The sequence below is a fragment of the Aquarana catesbeiana genome, linkage group LG11 (genome assembly GCF_042186555.1).
Source record: "Aquarana catesbeiana isolate 2022-GZ linkage group LG11, ASM4218655v1, whole genome shotgun sequence".
Taxonomy (NCBI): domain Eukaryota; kingdom Metazoa; phylum Chordata; class Amphibia; order Anura; family Ranidae; genus Aquarana; species Aquarana catesbeiana.
This window is the reverse complement of record NC_133334.1, coordinates 22,294,474-22,313,790: the sequence shown is the minus strand read 5'-3', so window position 1 is coordinate 22,313,790 and position 19,317 is coordinate 22,294,474. Positions and strand designations below refer to the sequence as shown.

The following is a 19,317-nucleotide window of genomic DNA, read 5'->3' as shown; positions in this document are numbered from 1 at the left end:
ACATTGCTTTCCACGTTCTATTAAAAAAAAAAATAAAGATATAGCCAGCGCTCTCAGATTCTTCCCAGAATTCTGCTTTTGAGCGATCTCTCACATTCGTTCCTACAAACTGGTGGAACTTTTTTCAGGAAAAATGTTTTTTTTTCCATTGAGGTCAATGAAGAGCTTATGAAACAATCTCACCTGCTGGATGTCGGCTTCCCTCAGAGATGACTCTTCTGTGTAGTACAGCAGAGGGGAATTGAACATCTCTAGAGAGGTTATAGAGCTTCCAATGGATAAAGAAGCTTTTTTTGTAAACTGCTTTTCAGCTTCCAGGAAATTTCATTTAGACCCCTTTCACACTGGGGGCCGCAGCGCCTTCAGCGGCGCTTAAGACCCCTTTCACACTGAGGCGGTTTTCAGGTGCTTTAGCGCTGGAAATAGCCTCTGCTAAGCGCCTGAAAAGCGCTTTGGAAGTGCCGCAACAAGAGAGTTCTTAACCCCTTCTTTGCTAGCAGCTAAAAAGCACCACTTAAACAGCAATAAAGCACTGCTAAAATGAGTGGCGCTTTAGCGCCAACGCGGCCCCAGTGTGAAAGGGGTCTTAGCGCTGTTTGAGCGGCGTTTTTAAAGGTCCCGCAAGCGCACCGCCCCCAGTGTGAAAAGTCACACTTTGAATGAATGGGAGGCGGATTTCAGGCGCTTGGCAGAGGCTATTTCCAGCGCTAAAGCGCCCCCAAATTCTTGCTCTGCCAACATAGAATCTGAAGAGATTTTCTACTTTAGTCTTACAGGTGGCATAGGCTGTAACATTTTAATGTTATCACACACTTAGAAAAAATTTTTTAAATTAAGTGTGTGTGAACATTAAAACTTAAATAAGTAAATAAAAAAATAAAAAATGTAAAATTAAGTGTGTGTTAACATTAAAACTTAAATAAAATTACATTTTAATGTAATCACACACTTAATTTTAAGTTTTTTATTTTTTTTATTTTTTTTTTTAAGTTTTAATGTTATCACACACTTAAAAAAATAAATAAAATTAAGTGTGTGAATACATTAAAACTTAAATAAATAACATTAAGTTTTAATGTTATCACACACTTAATTTTAAGTTTTTTTATTTTTTTAAGTTTTAATGTTATCACACACTTAATTTTAAGTTTTTTTATTTTTTTAAGTTTTAATGTTATCACACACTTAAAAAAAATGATAAAATTAAGTGTGCGATAACATTAAAGCTTAAAAAATAAATAAATAAAATTAAGTTTTAACGTAATCACACACTTGATTTTAATTTTTTTTTTTTTTTTTTTTAAGTTTTAATGTTATCACACACAGTTTGGTCCTGGTCCTTAAATCTGCAAGTTACAGATCTGCAATTCACTCAGACTAGAGTTCAGAAAATCTCACTCTGCCAGAAGTGCTGAGCTGGTGGAGATTCATACACAGCAGCCATTGATTATCTCTAAGCTGCAGATAGAAATATAGAATAGGACTTGGACATGTAGTTCTACTTCTATGTCAGTTATACATTGCTTGAAAAAAAAAAAAAAAAATACACATATATACAACCTGGTGTATCCCTTTAAGCCAGGGGGGCTCCAAACAATGACCTTTCAGCTGTTGAGGAACTACAAGCCCCATAAAGGGCACTGCAGGACTTTGAACAGCCACAGGCATGACTCCCAGAGGCAGACAGCATCATGGGATTTGTAGTTCCTCGAACAAAAACCCCAAAATAATAGTAACAACGGGACTTTTGTGGTGCCTCCGGGTAAGTTACTGTATAAATCATCCATATAAATTAATGAATATGAAATTTCAGCAATATTTTATTACAATTGAATAGATAAAATCCACCAAAGAGGCATATCGGAGCATCATTAATACCAGAAGAGCACAGGAGGCTGGATTGCAAGCACAATACAGGTCTACGCGTTTCATTTTTATTTTTTTTTGCTTTTATGGACAGATTTTGTTCTTCGTGGATATTGGAACTGAATGTATTTTGTTTTTGCTCATTTCTACAGTACAACAAATTCCATCAGAAATGTTTAATGAGGCTTCAGAGGTCCCGCAAAACGCGTAGACAGTGAAGGAGGCTAAACTGCAAGCACAATACAGATCGGGGGGGGGGTGAATCGCAAGTATAAGATAGGTCTACGCGTTTTGCGGGACCTCTGAAGCCTCATTTCTGATGGAATTTGTTGTACTGCAGAAATGAACAAAAACAAAATACATTCAGTTCCAATATCCATGAAGAACAAAATATATAGAAACAAAATCCGTCCATAAAAGCAGAAAAATAAATAAAAATAAAACGCGTAGACCTGTATTGTGCTTGCAATTCAGCCTCTTGTACTCTTCTGGTATTAATGATGCTCCGATATGCCTCTTTGGTGGATTTTATATATTCAATTGTAATAAAATATTGTTGAAATGTTACATCCTTTTTATATGTGGATGATTCATACATTCACTACCAGGGGCACAACGAAAGTCCTATTATTTTTGGTTTTTGATTGTGTAGGGGTGGTTCCTCTTGTAGTGTATTAGCGCCTCCACCTTAAAGTGGTTGTAAACCTCAGACATGAAATATGAAGAAAGCCTATACCTCTATAGCAGGGGTCTCAAACCGGCAGCCCTCCAGCTGGTGCTAAACTACAAGTCCCATCAATCCCCTGCCTGTTAGAGGAGGGGGGGTCAACCTTGAAATGGTCAGCCTTGCAATGCCTCATGGGATTTTGTAGTTTCACAACAACAGCTGGAGGGCCGCCAGTTTGAGACCCCTGCTCTATAGTGTGTACTTTTCTCAGTAATTTCTGTCTGCTCCTTCCTTCCTCTGCTGTCACTAGGAGTCACTTCTGGCAAGTTTTTCTGACACCAAGAGATAAAAGGTGACAGGAGAAGAGCTCCAGCACACAGCCTGTGATTGACAACCTCAACTCTGTTCCTGTGTATTGTGTAAAGGGGGGGGGATGTCCCTTCCCTCCAATCAGCTCTCCCTGAGCTCTGCAGAGTGTAACTTTTGCTCTCTGTCTCCTTTCTGAAAGCTCAGACAAGCTGTATAAAAGCACTTTGAACGGATTTAGAAAAGAACAGGTTACAACTTATGTAGAAGAATTTGCTTAATCTCTGTGCATCACCTGGGGCCAGTTACCTCATTTTTGTATATATGTAGAGGTTTACAACCACTTTAAATAGTGTAGATTTTGAAAATTTTTAGTTCAACAGCTAGGAGGGCTGTCGTTCGGAGACCCCTTCCTTTAAAAAGAGGTTGTAAACCCTCAAGGTTTTTCACTGCACACCAGCTCCAGCCGGTGTCTCATGTCCTGATTGGATAGATTGATGGCAGCACAGCCATTGGCTCCCCCTGCCGTCAATCAAATCCAATGACGCGGGGGTGGGGCCAAGTCCTGCCGTCTGGGTCGATGGACACAGCAGCAAGACACGGGAGCGCCCCCGCACGAGAGCCCCGAGGGAGAGCGGCTCTCCAACGGGCATGCGAGAAGAGGGAGGAGCCAGGAGCACCGCTAAGGGACCCCAGAAGAGGAGGATCGGGGGCCACTCTGTGCAAAACCAACTGCACAGTGGAAGTATAACATGTAGAGCTACACGATTCATCGTCAAGAATCGTTATCGTGATTTTTTTTTCCCTCTGTTGCAATCTTGACAAAAGTGTTTCACGATTCTTTCTATGCCAAGAATTCTCTCTGCACTTCTGAAGCAGACAGCCTTCAAAAGAAAGGAAAAAAAAAAACAAAAAAACGGGCAGTCTGCCAAGAATCACAACATTCTTTAGCAGTGAAACTTAAGTATAAACATTGTAACAATTTGTCAATGGAATAGACTTGTGTGTAAATGAGGAAAGTTTAACCACTTAAAGTGGTGTTCCACCCAAAAAAAAAAAAAATGCATGAAAATTCCTAAAAAAAAAATACAAAAAAACAATTTGGAAATTATTTTTTTTTTTACTCACCTCTAAATGCCTGTTGCTAGGGGGTCCCTCGTAGTCTGCCTCTTTCAGTGCCTGGGCTGGTGACATCACTTCCCCCTCGGCACAGGAAGGACTCGGCTCTGCTCCCTCCCTCCTGTCAATCATCTGGGACCCATTACAGGTCCTCACGGCGCGCGGCGCCGCTCGTGCATGCGCAGTGGGTCACCGGCTGTGAAGCCACAGCCCGGCGCCCACAGTTGCAATGCTGGCACCGCATCGCTGGACCCTGGGACAGGTAAGTGTCCAATTAAAAGTCAGCAGCTGCAGTATTTGTAGCTGCTGACTTTTATTTTTTTAAATGGGCCCCCCTCTTTAAACACTAAACCTTTTTCTGACATTTCTTGGTTTCAAGTTAAAATCTTTTTTTTTTTTTGCTAGAAAATTACTTAGAGCCCCCAAACATTATATATATATATATATACACACACACACACACATATATATATATATATATATATATATATATATATATATATATATATATATATATTTATTTATTTTTTTTTTTTAGCACAGACCCTAGAGAATAAAATGGTGGTTGTTGCAATATTTTATGTCACACTGTATTTGCACAAAATGCTATTTTTTTGGAAAAAAATTAATGAATTTAAAAAAAAAAAAATAAAAAAAAAAAAAAAACCTAACCAGTAAAGTTAGCTCAAGTTTGTTTTTTTGTATAATGTGAAAGATTTCAAATCGCGAGAATCGTGATCTTTTTATTCTAAGCAAAAAAATCGTATCCGTAAAAATCGTAACCGTAAAATCGTAATCGTATTCCAAGCAGAAAAAAAAAAAAAAAAATAACCAGTAAAGTTAGCCCCATTTTTTTGTATAATATGAAAGATCTTAAGCCGCGAGAATCGTGATCTTTATTCTGAGCAAAAAAAAAATCACGATTCTCATTTCGTCCAGAATCGTGCAGCTCTAATAACATGTTTGTTTTTGTTTTTTTTTTGTTTTTTTTTTTAAACAAACCTTTACATATTCTTTAAGCTTTTGGGAGTGACTTAGGTGACCACCATAATGCGATAAACTCACTGATGATCTTAATGGGGTCATCAAAAACAGATCTTCCTTCGGACATGAAAACCAAGGCTTAACTTGAATATCGAAAAACGAGCCTCTGTATAGGATATACATCTACATTATAATGAGATTTTACACACCAAGGCCAGTCATATATGTAACATTCTGATCAGAAGACCAGCCAGCGGAAAGATATTCCCTTCCCGTAAACATAAATGGCTGTTTCTGCAGACAAGACTTGACCGGCGGATCAGATCGCTCTTCACTATTGTTTCCCCCCCACCAAAGATTCGGGACGGGAATTGTCTTCTCAGTGCATAAAACATACAGTGTGGGTCAGCACAGTCATGTATGTTTATAAAACGATCTTTCTTAAGCAAGACCTGTGGGTTCAGCTATTGACACGTGAATGCCGGCATGTTCTACAGAGACTCCTTTGTCACTTTTTATCCTGCAGTCTGATAAGAAAAGGCGATAATAATAATAAAATGCACACGGCCTTCTGCTTTTTCTATTCCTTGTGATCCGACAGTTACAGGGTAACATCTATGGTGTTTGGCTTAGTCTACGACATTGAGAACACTTGACAACAACAACAAAAAAAATAAATCATATTACACACAACAGAGAGGGGGAAAGAGAAAGATACAAAATAACAAAACACAGAGCTGAAACATTTTCTTAATACCCTTGGTAAAAAAAAAAAAAAAAAAAAAAAAAGAAGCAATTTCCACTGAATTATTGCATATAGAAATAAGAGCGGCAGAAATGCAACTAATCTATGGTATTGCCAGGGGAAAGTTCAATGATTTACAGCCCTCAGCTTAGGGGTTTCGAAAAAGGAAACTTGCGTTAAAGCGGAAACTAAACCCTCCTCATCATCTTCATCTTCAGCCAAGGAAGCTGCCATCTTGGTCTCTGTTTGATCTTCAATTGCCACGGTGCTGACCATGTGATCAGTTATTCCCCCCCCAATGATGGTTTGACAATTTGGTGGAGAGCACAAGCACAATGTGACAGTTACATTCCCGGGACGTGCCGGGGGGCGTAACCGATTTTCAAAATTGTTGGGTTTCGTTTCGCTTTAAGACCTGAATCCTTGTTGGAAATAGACATGTTGTAACTGACTGGATTGTTGGGGGATGTGCTAGAAACATACAGAAGCCCTTCCTTATAGCAGTATTAAACCCCAAACCTAAAATTTCATATAGTGCAGCTTACCAATCATTAGATGTGGTGTTTGCATTAGTTTTCTTTTAGGCTTTTATTTCCTGTGTTTTCAACTGGTGATCTGGCCAGTAACACTTCCTTTATTAGAGCACCCCCCCCCCCCAACTCTGGATGAAGGAGCACAGGGGGCACAGCAGACAGCAGCATTGTCAGTCTGGGGCAGTGGTCTCCAAACTGCGGCCCTTTACTAGCCTTTATCTGGCACTTGGATCACTATTCCCCCCACTGACACCGATGATGGGGCACTATTCCTCCCACTGACGCCAATGATGGGGCACTATTCCTCCAACTGATACAAATGATGGGACACTATTCCCCCCCCACTGATACCAATGATGGGACACTATTCCCCCCCACTGATACCAATGATGGGACACTATTCCCCCCCACTGATACCAATGATGGGACACTATTCCCCCCCACTGATACCAATGATGGGACACTATTCCCCCCCACTGATACCAATGATGGGGCACTATTCCTCCAATTGATACCAATGATGGGACACTATTCCCCCCACTGATACCAATGATGGGACACTATTCCCCCCACTGACGCCAATGATGGGACACTGTCCCCCCCCCCCCACTGATACCAATGAAGGGGCACTATCCCTCCCACTGACACCAATGATGGGCACTATTCCTCCCACTGACACCAATGATGGGGCACTCTTCCTCCAATTGATACCAATGATGGGGCACTCTTCCTCCAATTGATACCAATGATGGGGCACTCTTCCTCCAATTGATACCAATGATGGGGCACTCTTCCTCCAATTGATACCAATGATGGGGCACTCTTCCTCCAATTGATACCAATGATGGGGCACTCTTCCTCCAATTGATACCAATGATGGGGCACTCTTCCTCCAATTGATACCAATGATGGGGCACTCTTCCTCCAATTGATACCAATGATGGGGCACTCTTCCTCCAATTGATACCAATGATGGGACACTATTCCCCCCACTGATACCAATCATGGGACACTATTCCCCCCCACTGATACCAATGATGGGACACTATTCCTCCCACTGATACCAATGATGGGACACTATTCCCCCGACCGATACCAACGATGGGCCACTATTCCTCCCACTGACACCAATGATGGCACACTATTCCTCACACCGATACCAATGATGGGGCACTATTCCTCCCACTGATACCAATGATTAAGAATAGGTAAGCTGCAATATAATAAATTGCTTTTGGGTTTAATACCGCTTTATGGAATAGGGGAGCTTCTTAAGGTTGTTAAGCAGAGGGTTGCACATCACAGAATGACCCTCTTGAGCAGAAAGTCCTCGATTGGACCTCTGTATTCTTCCCAATGAAATCTCACAATGGGGGTGATAAAAAAAAACCCTCCAATCTCGCCAGCAGGACACGCTGCTGCTTGTAGTTCCTCAGAAACTGGAGCATCAAATGTTTCAATGGCTAGCTTAGGCATAATTAGGGGCTTAGTATGAAAAAAAAAAAAAATGCCATTTCAGCTTCATAAAAGGCCAGCTCTGGCTCCATTGTTGCCTCGTTCAGCGCTGTATTAACAAGGCTGAATTAAGCAACAAAAGGTGACTATTTCAGCCTGGCAATGACTGGGCAGAGGGAAGAATGCACATTCAGAGGTGTCCTGACTTGTTACCTAATGACTAGTAATTAATACATCTTGCTGTGTGTCCCCCCCCCCCCCCATGCTCAAGACTTTCCTTCACTTCAAAAGGATTTTAATTTTTTTTCAAAAGCTTTCACCATTGCTCATTGAACAGAAAAAAAAAAGGGGGGGGGGGGGAGAAAAGAGCGAGCTGGACTATATTTAGCTTCATCTGACTGTCATCAAATCAACATTTCTTAGGCTTAGCTACAGAGTATGGATCCATGATGTTGCTGTGTGCCTATCCCTTCCCTATCTGAAAGATGAATAAAAAAAAAAAAGCAAGAGAGATGAAAGGGTCACAAACAAGCCATTCCTCGCTGCAGTTTGCTGGTGCGGAAGGGGTTAAACGCGGCTCTCCGTGGTCCCCGAATGGGTTTTAGGCCTGCAGCATGCTTCGGCAGACACAGACTAACCAGTTGCAAGTGTTACTTCTGAAAAAAAAAAAAAGGAGCTGCCACCCAACGCATGCCGAGTTATGGATGACAGCGCAGTCCGCGGACAGGGATGCAAGAGTGGTTAGAAGACGGCCGCGCTCTGTGTTACCAGCGGGGCTTGTCTGCTCAGCCAAGTGCAGCTCTTGCACAAAGCCAGGCCACCAAAGATCAATGCCCTCCAGACCACATGCTGCCCAAACGTACCATGGGCGTTCAAGAAAAAAAGGGCCGCCACTCCTTCCCCTGCTGAGCAGTCCTGCCGATGAAAGGGTTAGTAAAGCTCGGCACAGACATTAGACAGCACAGCTGGACATGGGAGCGCGAGTTGACCACCAAACAACTGATCATTGCATGCATGCTCCTGGTGCCAAAGCGTGCATGTTCATGCAATAGAAGGGACTCTGCACACGCACATGGCGGCAGCTAGCATGGTGCACAGGGGACAACTGGGACTGATGGGAGAAAATTTGGGAGACCGTGACCCAAAGAATGAAAAGGTCAAGGGCATTTGCTGCTACCGGTTAACTTAAAATTCTTCAGTCAATGTGTAGGGGGAGTTAAAAAAAAAAAAAAAAAAAAGGACCAAGACCGAATGTGGTGAGAAGTCATTTTGGTCATAAGCTACAAACTACGTATTGGCCATATTTATTAAGAAGCAACTCCAGGCATAGTAGTTACGATTGGGCACTTTCCTACCCTCTACTTCTCTGTCCTTGGCCTTCACAACTTTTCCACCTTCTAGAAGGCAAACCCAGTTTTATGGGGGGCTGCTTTTCATTCTTATTGTGATCCAAGCCATTTCATACACCCCCCCCCCCCCCCCCCAAGTGCCTGAAACTTTCCAAACAGTTGGAAGATTTGAAATGCTTGCTCTCAGTGGCCAAACTACATCCCAACGCTGTCTGTTTGACCATAGATGGAAGCTAAATGGCCACGGGGTGATGGCAGCTCAATATAAACCTTACAGGTGCTTACACTCAGCATGGTTTAAAGTGTATTTTAGCAGTTATTCCATTAATACCTGTGAATTTTTATTTATTTTTTGTGGCAACCTCCACCTACGTTTCCACAGAGTAGGTGTCCTATAAACAAGACTCATATATTGGACATGCTCTATCTGCTAAAACAGGGGTCTCCAAACTTTCTAAACAAAGGGCTAGACTACAGTGCTTCAGACTTTAAAGGGCCTGATTTGGGCAAGTGGGAGCAGAAAATGTATTGGCATCAGTGGAAGTAAACAAGGCCCCATCTTTGGTATTAGGAGAGGAATAATGCCCCATCTTTGGTGTCAGTGGGAGGAATAGAGTGGTTGGTGTTGTTGGTGTTATTGGGAGGAATGGAGCCCCATGGTTGGCGTTATTGGGAGGAATGGAGCCCCATGGTTGGCGTTATTGGGAGGAATGGAGCCCCATGGTTGGCGTTATTGGGAGGAATGGAGCCCCATGGTTAGTGTTATTGGGAGGAACATCGTTGGCGTTATTGGGAGAAATAGTGCTCCATCGTTGGTGCTACTGGGAGGAATACAGCCCCGTGGTTGGTGTTTTTGGGAGGAATAGAGCCCCGTGGTTGGTGTTATTGGGAGGAATAGAGCCCCGTGGTTGGCGTTATTGGGAGGAATAGAGCCCCGTGGTTGGCGTTATTGGGAGGAATAGAGCCCCCTGGTTGGCGTTATTGGGAGGAATAGAGCCCCGTGGTTGGCGTTATTGGGAGGAATAGAGCCCCGTGGTTGGCGTTATTGGGAGGAATAGAGCCCCGTGGTTGGCGTTATTGGGAGGAATAGAGCCCCGTGGATGGTGTTTTTAGGAGGAATAGAGCCCCGTGGTTGGCGTTATTGAGAGGAATAGAGCCCCGTGGATGGTGTTTTTAGGAGGAATAGAGCCCCACGGTTGGTGTTATTGGGAGGAATAGTGCCCCATTGTTGGTGTTATTGGGGGGGGGGGGAATAGTGCCCCATTGTTGGTGTTGTTGAGAGTAGTTATGTTCCATTGTTGGAGCCAGTGGATGAAATAGTGCCAAAAGGGCCAGATAAAGGCAAGCAAAGGGCCACATCCATCCCCTGGGCCATATTTTGGAGACCACTGTGCTAAAACATCTGAAATTTAACACTCTTTCCACAACTGACCCTTCTATGATGAATTTTATGGCTGTGTAGGATGCAGGACTGGGGGTTGGGGGGGTTGGGGGGCTGGGGATGGTGGGTAAAGAGTGGAGACATCCACCCTGTGCTTTTTTTAACTCTAAAAGTGAAACTGAAACATCACACCATCCTATTCCAAATACGAGTTTAATCCAATGATAGACTGTTTGCAAGCCCAACTCGTTTCAGAGGCCGTAGGCTTAAAAACGGAACTAAACCCATCAGTTTAAAAGTTTCAAAAAACAGTAACATTCCGGCAAGTGCCGTGAATGTAACCGTCACATTTGCTTGGGCTCTCAAACCAAAAACTGTCAAACCATCAAATGGCTGGTGTCGTAACCGATCACGTGTGTGCAGCACCATGACAGTTGAAGATCAGAGGCCAAGAGGGAAGACAGTCCGCAACTTCATGATGGCGGCTTCCTTGGCTGGAAAAAACGATAGGAGGGTTTAGTTCCGCTTTAAGAATACTCTTTTTTTTTTTTTTTTAGGTGGACTCAATCATCAATAATTAATTTGGATGGTATTGGAGTGTTTGTGGGTTTGCACAGTAGCTGGTGGCAACAACACTATCAAGCCAAAATTGTCAAGTTGAGTAGACCAAAACGTGAAAATTATTTTACGGCTACTGAATCTTTTACGGGGCGTTTTTATATATGTGCCTGGAGTTTTTGTTTTTCTTTAATAAGGACAATGAAAGGGCTAAATCACTGGAAGAGCGAGGTTCCTTTATCTTAAATAAATGCCAAAAAATAAAAAGGGGGGGGGGGGGCAAATTCTAATGACCAAATGAAAGCTGAAGAGCATCCAGATTGCAGAGTAGAATTCTTTTTTTTTTAATTTAATTTTTTTTTTTTTATTTAATTTTTTTTTTTTTTTTTTTTTTTTTTACAAAGAAGCAACTGGTGCCACATGTAATATAGAAAGCATGCCCCCTGTAATGCCTCCTTCTGCAAGGTCTTGCTTTCATCTACGCCGGTAATAATCACTCTCTAAGTGACAAAACACCTCGGTGAGTGGAAACACGCTCATTAATTCCCTATTAATTGACATTGCTTGGTGTGAGACTTGGAAACCCTCGGCTAATGGTGACGGTAGACCGCTTTTTTTTTTTTTTCACAGCGACCGCTTGCAGAGAAAATAGTAGAGCAGGTATTAAGAAACGTAAACAGCTCTGACATGCAGGAAAACTAGGTTACGAGGATCGTAGCACGGAGCATTCAACCGGTCACCATGGGAAACAGGAAGTGAGATGCGTAGCAACCACAAGCCCAAAAGCAGAGAAGCGCATACCTTCAGCTTGGAATGAAAATCACGAGATTTCCTTCTGGCAAGAACCTGAATGTGACTAGACACCTGCAGGGTAGGGGGAGGGAGGAAAACAAAGGAAAAAGCCTGTAACCATGGAGATGAAAAGCCCTTACAACTGGGCAAGCCAGACGTACCTTAATGGCCGCTTGGATTTCTCGAACTTTCTTTCTTGCTAAGACCTGTATGTGACTAGACACCTATGGGGTTCAGATTTAAAATAATAAATAAAATAATAAAAAAAAAAAAAAAAAAAAAAAGGAATTTTAAAAATGTATATTTAGTATGGTGTGCTTGGTTTGGGATAGGCCCAGGGGGCGGAATGAATGTGGCACTAATGGTTCATACTGCTGCAAGGGTAGGCTTGCAAGCAGAAAAACAAACAAAAAAATATATATATATTTTTTTTTTAAATCAAGCCTTACATGGATTTATAGTACTCTGTCCGTTCGGCAACTTTTAGAATTAAATCTATTTTTTTTTTTAAAGAATGAAATTATTACCATCTATGTATAAAAATTTTGTATGTAAAAAAAAAAGTTATGTTTCTCAATAAAAACTTAGATTGAAGTAAATAAAGGAATTAAAAAAAATATATCTAAAATAAGTTTGATACAGATTAAAAATCTCAGTTAGGGTTTTTTTTTTTTTTCGTTTAAATTTGTTTGATTAATGTAGACCTTTGCAAGGTGTTGCTCATCTTGTAGACCCCCTATGTACAAAATCACAGTTAAATAAAAAAATAAATAAATATTTTTTTTTATTTAAGACAACTGACATCACTGGGGCCTCTTCTATGATCCAGGGGAAGCCGAAAATCCAAATATTCCAAATCATCCAAACGTGAGGACACTCATGCACAGTGCTTGCGTGCCTTCTTCTGATATTTAGGATACCCATCTTTTCTAGGTCCAGTGATGTCACCGACATACCTTTTCTTTTAATTCCTTTTTATTTATTTATTTTATTTAGAATAAGTTTTAATTAAAATTCAAATTTAATTGCACTTTTTTTTATGTCTACAAGATAGGCTGCCCTTGCAGCTTGATGCAAGGTCTGCTTTAATTACTTTACATTTTTTTTTATGCCGACAAATTGGAATTCTATATTACTATTTAAAAAACACACTAATGGCCTGCTACTCATTTTCCCTTCCAGTTTAAAATTAAACTACACTGCTGCTAGAATGCATTTTTACTTAAACCTTTGAAAACATGCCGAGTTTTGTAAAGCTGACAATTTAACAGTTTAAAAATTCTATTATGCAATTCTGTATAAAAATCATGGCAACCATATAATAAAAATGCAGTTAGAAAAATCTGTATAACCAACAAAATAACATAAAATAACATAAAATAAACAACAAAAAAATAAAAATAAAAACAAATAAAATAACGCAAAGCAAAATATAACGCAAAGCAAAACACAATGTAAAACACCACAACGTAAGGCTGGGTTCACACTATTGCGAATCCAATTTGCAACAGCAGAAGATTTTGACCGACTCTCATATCGCTGCTGTGGCTCCATTGCGAATTTGCACAGGTGCGTCTTTTGGTCCGTTTCAGGTCCGAATTCAGCCAAAAATTTGGAAATCGGAAATGGTGAATGGGGACGCACCGGACCCCCTGCTGTGAGCCACATGCGAAGATAGTGTGAACCCAGCCTAAAACACAATGTAAAACACCACAACATAAAACAAACAAAAAAAAAAAAAAAAAAACATAAAATAAAATAACATAACATAACATAACATATACTGTACAGATAATAGGCTGCGCTGCTAATAAATGAACGTGATCATAATGAATACAACCACCTTAATGACAATTAAACGTAAGCAAAGTATTCATAACATAAAATAACATAACATAACATAAAATAACATAAAATAACGTAAAATAAAATAACGTAAAACATCATAACGTAAAACATCATAACGTAAAACATCATAACGTAAAACATCATAACGTAAAACATCATAACGTAAAACAAAGCATAACGTAAAACAAAGCATAACGTAAAACAAAGCATAACATAAAAACATAAAATAAAACAATTATAATATGCACATTTAACATTTGTTTTTAAACAATAAGGAAAATTGTAAGTGATTTGTAAAGGAACCTAAAGTTTTAATTTCAGAAACAGCATTATATGAAAAGAAATGTATTACAGTCAAGACTGGAACACAGGAACACAGCCAATATTAATATATATATATATATATAATAGTAAAAAAAAAAAAAAAAAAAAAAGCTAAAAAATAAATCAGGAAGGCAAATGAAAGACCATAGGTGCACAGAGGATCTTAATACCCCCCCCGGAGGGGGTATTAAGCAATATTTGTGTTAAACCTGTGCAGTTAGGGGCTTTTTCAGAAGGATTTGAACTTGGCCCCAGTAAATCTTCAGCGGTTAAATCAAGGCATTGTTTGGGGGCATAGGCTGCTCTTTCACTCCCGGCTAATTGATGGAGAAAGGAGCTCTGGATGGGGACTTGGCGTTTAGTGCTGACTCATCAGTCGCTTTCTTGTGGACTGTAACATTTTAGGCATGCCAATGTGAGGGGCTATTGTTCCCGGACGACAAGCCCCTGTAAACACAAGACAAGTCAGGAGACGAGGGAAGGAGGGGTCGGCTGCTGGCAGGTAAACCCAAAATTTATAGAGATGCTAAAATACTAACCGCTGGGGGGGGGGGGGGGATAAAAAAGCATTGGCTATCCAGTGCTCCAGTTTGAAATCCTAACTTTATTATATTTAATATTATAATTTATAGATTTTTTGTTTTGACTTCCTGTCACCTACAAAAAAAAAAGAAACAGACAAATGTGCGCCAATTTGTGCACTTAAAAGGGGTCTATTTGTAAAAGGTTTTAAACACAACTTTATCAAATTCACACATTTTTCAAAAGGAATTCAAATTGCAAAAAAAAAAAAAAAAAAGTGTGAAACCTGGGTGAAAGTTGTGTGAAAAAAAAAAAACACCCCAAAGTGTCTCTAAAGCCAACTGCTTTGTTTTTAATGATTTAATTTAATTTGTATGCAACAGGTACACTTTAGGATGTGCAGCTCAAGAAATTCTTGACAAATGCAGCGAAGGTTCAGCCTGGAAGGTTCAATAATTGCAGATCAATGTGTTTGCAGCAATGATGGAAAGCAAAGTAGATTTAGAGTTATGGAGTCATTCCAGCTAGTAATGAAATACACATTTTAGGCAGAAAGCAGCAAGTTGAGGAACTCACCGGCTTCTTCTCGCTCTAGGATGACAGTAGCGAGACCACCAACTGCTTCCTTGACTTTGCACTTTGATGTTCTATAACCGGGGTCTCCAAACTTTATAAACAAAAGGACAGCGGACAATCCTTTGGACTTTAAAGGTGACCAGAGGAAGTAAAAAAAATGCCCCAGTCTCATTAGGAGTAAATAGAATAGTGCCCCCATTAGGTGGCATCCGTGGGAAGGATAGTGCCCCCCCCTCCATTCATTGGCATCCGTGGGAGGGATAGGCCCCCCCCATTCGCTGGCTTCCGTGGGTGGGACAGGGCCCCCCCATTCGCTGCCGTCCGTGGGAGGGACAGGGCCCCCCCATTCGCTGCCGTCCGTGGGAGGGACAGGGCCCCCCCATTCGTTGCCGTCCGTGGGAGGGACAGGGCCCCCCCATTCGTTGCCGTCCGTGGGAGGGACAGGGCCCCCCCATTCGTTGCCGTCCGTGGGAGGGACAGGGCCCCCCCATTCGTTGGCGTCAGTGGGAGGGACAGTGCCCCCCCATTCATTGGCGTCAGTGGGAGGGCTAGTGCCGCCCCCATTCGTTGGCATCAGTGGGAGGGCTAGTGCCCCCCCCATTCGTTGGCGTCAGTGGGAGGGATAGTGCCCCCCCCATTCGTTGGCATCAGTGGGAGGGATAGTGCCCCCCCCATTCGTTGGCATCAGTGGGAGGGATAGTGCCCCCCCGCGTTGTCAGTGGGAGAGATAGTGCCCCCCCATTCGTTGGCGTCAGTGGAAGGGATAGTGCCTCCCCATTTGTTGTCGTCCGTGGGAGGGATAGCGCCCCCCCATTCGTTGGCGTCAATGGGAGGGATAGTGCCCCCCATTCGTTGGCGTCAATGGGAGGGATAGTGCCCCCCATTCGTTGGCGTCAATGGGAGGGATAGTGCCCCATCCTTAGTGTCCGTGGGAGGGATAGTGCCCCATATTTGGTGCCAGTGGGAGAAATGGCGCCCCATCATTGGTGTCAGTGGGAGAAATAGGGAGTTGTATCTGTAGGGGAAATAGTGACTCAAAGGCCTCATACTGGTAAGCACAATAATGCACCTTGCCCACACACCGCAGTCTGAAGACTACGGTTCTATAATAATGGGAAGAATAAAGGGGGGCAGAGCTGGCAACCCCGGGGCAGAGCACTACTGCAGTTCCCCCAATATGATGCAAAAAGCCAGTGTGCTATTCAGCCAGTCAGCCTCCACCTGAAATGTGTATTACTGAGATATTCTATTTAATGAAACCGTTATTTGGAAAGCCATTCCATCCTGCACACATATCTAAGAACGGGGTCCATTTACTAAAAGCACATAGACTGTGCACTTTGCAAGTGCACTTGCACTCATTCTCCCCAGAGCTTACTGAATGTGGTGAAACTACCCAATCAGGTGCAAGGAAAAAAATAAAACTATTGCATTTTTGCTTGCACGCGATTGGATGATGTAAATCAGCAGAGCTTCACCATAGTCACTAAGCTCTGGTGAAAAGGAGTGCAACTTGCAAAGTGCACAGTCCATGTGCATTTAGTACATCGACCTCAATATCTACTTGGTGGCCCCGGGGTCACTGCATGTTGCTGCTTTGAGAACCACAAAAGTGCTTTACAATGTTTGTCGCTGAATCTGTGTTAATACTAATGAGAAGCTGCGTCAATATACTGCTATACTGTACATGTTATAGAAGACTGAGTGCTGATGAGTAGCTGGGAGGTTGGTCTCTGACCCTCTCTTGCAGCACGCCTACAGGTCTCTGACCGTCTCCAGCAGCACGCCTACAGGTCTCTGACCGTCTCCAGCAGCACGCCTACAGGTCTCTGACCGTCTCCAGCAGCACGCCTACAGGTCTCTGACCGTCTCCAGCAGCACGCCTACAGGTCTCTGACCGTCTCCAGCAGCACGCCTACAGGTCTCTGACCGTCTCCAGCAGCACGCCTACAGGTCTCTGACCGTCTCCAGCAGCACGCCTACAGGTCTCTGACCGTCTCCAGCAGCACGCCTACAGGTCTCTGACCGTCTCTAGCAGCACGCCTACAGGTCTCTGACCGTCTCCAGCAGCATGCCTACAGTCTCTGACCGTCTCTTGCAGCATGCCTACAGTCTCTGACCATCTCCAGCAGCATGCCTACAGTCTCTGACCGTCTCCAGCAGCATGCCTACAGTCTCTGACAGTCTCTTGCAGCAAGCCTATCTTGTATTGTGCCTATAATCTCTAAAACTTCTCCTGTTGCAGGTCTGCAATCCATGCCAGCTTTCTGTTGCCTTACCTTCACTAAATATTACATGCACCCCTTTAGTAATGTTAGGGGGTTGCACTTTTAAATAAGTTAATTACCATTGTTCTAATCAGTTTCCACTCTACTACCGATTTTTGGGTCATCAGAGAGATTTTCCCCAACTTCCTGTCCTACTGAAATGTGGCAGGAAGAGAGAGAATAAAATTCCCAACATGCACCCAAAACATGGATAACATTTTTTTTTTTTTTACAGGAGTTTTTATTCCCTCCACATTCTATCCATAGCCGGAGTTCAGGATGGAGTTGGGTTTTTAATATAAAAGCGATCCTCCTGAGAATGAGTTGAAACATAGTAAATCACAGCCATGGAATCGGTGGAAATTTATGTTCTCACAGCATGAACAATGACAATGGATGCTGCATAAGAGCTCATGAGCCTTCCAACATAACAGCCACATCTTCACTACTACAGAAATTCTAATGGGCTTTTAAAAAAAAGGGGAATACATTATATTATTAGAATGAGACAAATGGTGCAGCAAATTGGGCAATTTTGGTATCTTTTATGCAGCACCAGGATTTGAGATCCACACTGTCCACTAATAACCCAGCAATCAGGGCATGATTAAAGTACAATTAATAGATCGATGTCATCAAACAATTAGGATGATCAAATGTATTACCTGTTTTCTGGTCCGCGTTTTGCCTGTCCGTAACTTAATGTATCTGGCTATTAATTCATTCCTACCTGAAAGAAAGGAATGGATGGGGTCAGTTTACTGGAAGACTCCATCTGAGCTAGTCTGTGTATACATATGGGGGGAGGGGGGAAAAAAAACTGATACATTTACATATTTACAGACCATTTTATAGATATACAGTCCAAGAAGTCACCACACTTCAAAGTTCTTGCTTAACCTCAGTAAAGTTATTTTTACTGTACATAGATGTGTGCAAAACACACAACAGTTTCAGGTGCCCCCCACTCTTCATCAGGTGCGTTCAACAAAGCAAGAACGCTGGAGTGCGGTATGTATGTGTATATATATATATATATATATATATATATATATATATATATATACACATACACACACACACTTATACATGCACACAGCTAGGGGTTGTATCACAAAAAAAAAAAAACTTCCAAAATGCCCCGGGTGACGCCATCCATTGGTGGGAATGTAGTTGCTAGCAAGCCACTGTTTCCTGCAAGGCCATAGCAAAAGGGTCTTTCTTCTAGCTGGACACCAAGTATTTCCTCTCCATTATGGAGAACCCATGGCGGCGGATGATATTATCATTTGTACAGGCTGTAGCAATAGAGAAGTATTGGGGGGGGGGTTAGAATCTGATAGGATAATGCCCCAAGACTAATTGGAAACTTGCCAGTAACAACGAAAAGCCAAATACTATCTTACAGTGCAGTTGGCCTTTAACTGAACTTGATTAGTCTCTATATTGAAATAAATTGGATTAGTGCATGGCTCCAAGTATAGCAGTACATGTATAAATTTACATAATTGTTACACTATGAACTCCCATGGCCCTCTCCTGGTACCCCTAGACTTGCCCCATCCTGACGCCCAAGGCCCTGTCATGTCTAGAAATCCTCGGCCCTGCTCTGTCCAGGCACACTTGACCTTGCTCTGTCTTGGCGCCCATGACTATGCACCGGCACTCCTGTCTAAGCACTCTTGACCTTGCCCTGTCTTGGCACCCAAGACCATGCCCTTACATGCCCGCCCTGTCCCGGAATCCTTGACCTTGCCCTGTCTTGGTACCCAAGGCCATGCCCCTGCACCCCCAGCCCTGCTCTGTCTTGGCATCCAAGACCATGCCCCTACACCCCCACCCTGTCCCAGAACCCTTGAACTTGCCCTGTCTTGGTGCCCAAGGCCATGCCTCTACACCCCCAGCCCTGCCCCAGCACCCTTGACCTTGCCCTGCCCAAGCACCCAAGACCATGCCCCTACACCCCTGCCCTGTCCCGGGAACCATTAACTTTGCCCTGTCTTGGTGCCCAAGGCCATGCCCCAA

At 42.5% G+C, this 19,317-nt stretch overlaps 1 protein-coding gene across 4 annotated transcripts in view; it reads right to left on the bottom strand.

The window, feature by feature from the left end:
• TEAD1 (TEA domain transcription factor 1) overlaps positions 1-19,317 on the bottom strand; it is a 169,905-nt gene that overhangs the window by 60,416 nt on the left and 90,172 nt on the right. For 2 of the 4 annotated variants that reach the window (XM_073604059.1, XM_073604058.1), the window contains exons 2-3: positions 17,958-18,022; positions 11,917-11,979 (exon numbers count right to left, since the gene is read on the bottom strand). In XM_073604059.1, coding sequence (XP_073460160.1) covers positions 11,917-11,979; positions 17,958-18,022 — 128 coding nt within the window. Of the gene's footprint in view, positions 1-11,764; positions 11,828-11,916; positions 11,980-17,957; positions 18,023-19,317 lie in introns of all 4 variants that reach the window. The other 2 variants (XM_073604056.1, XM_073604057.1) reach the window with 2 other exon arrangements.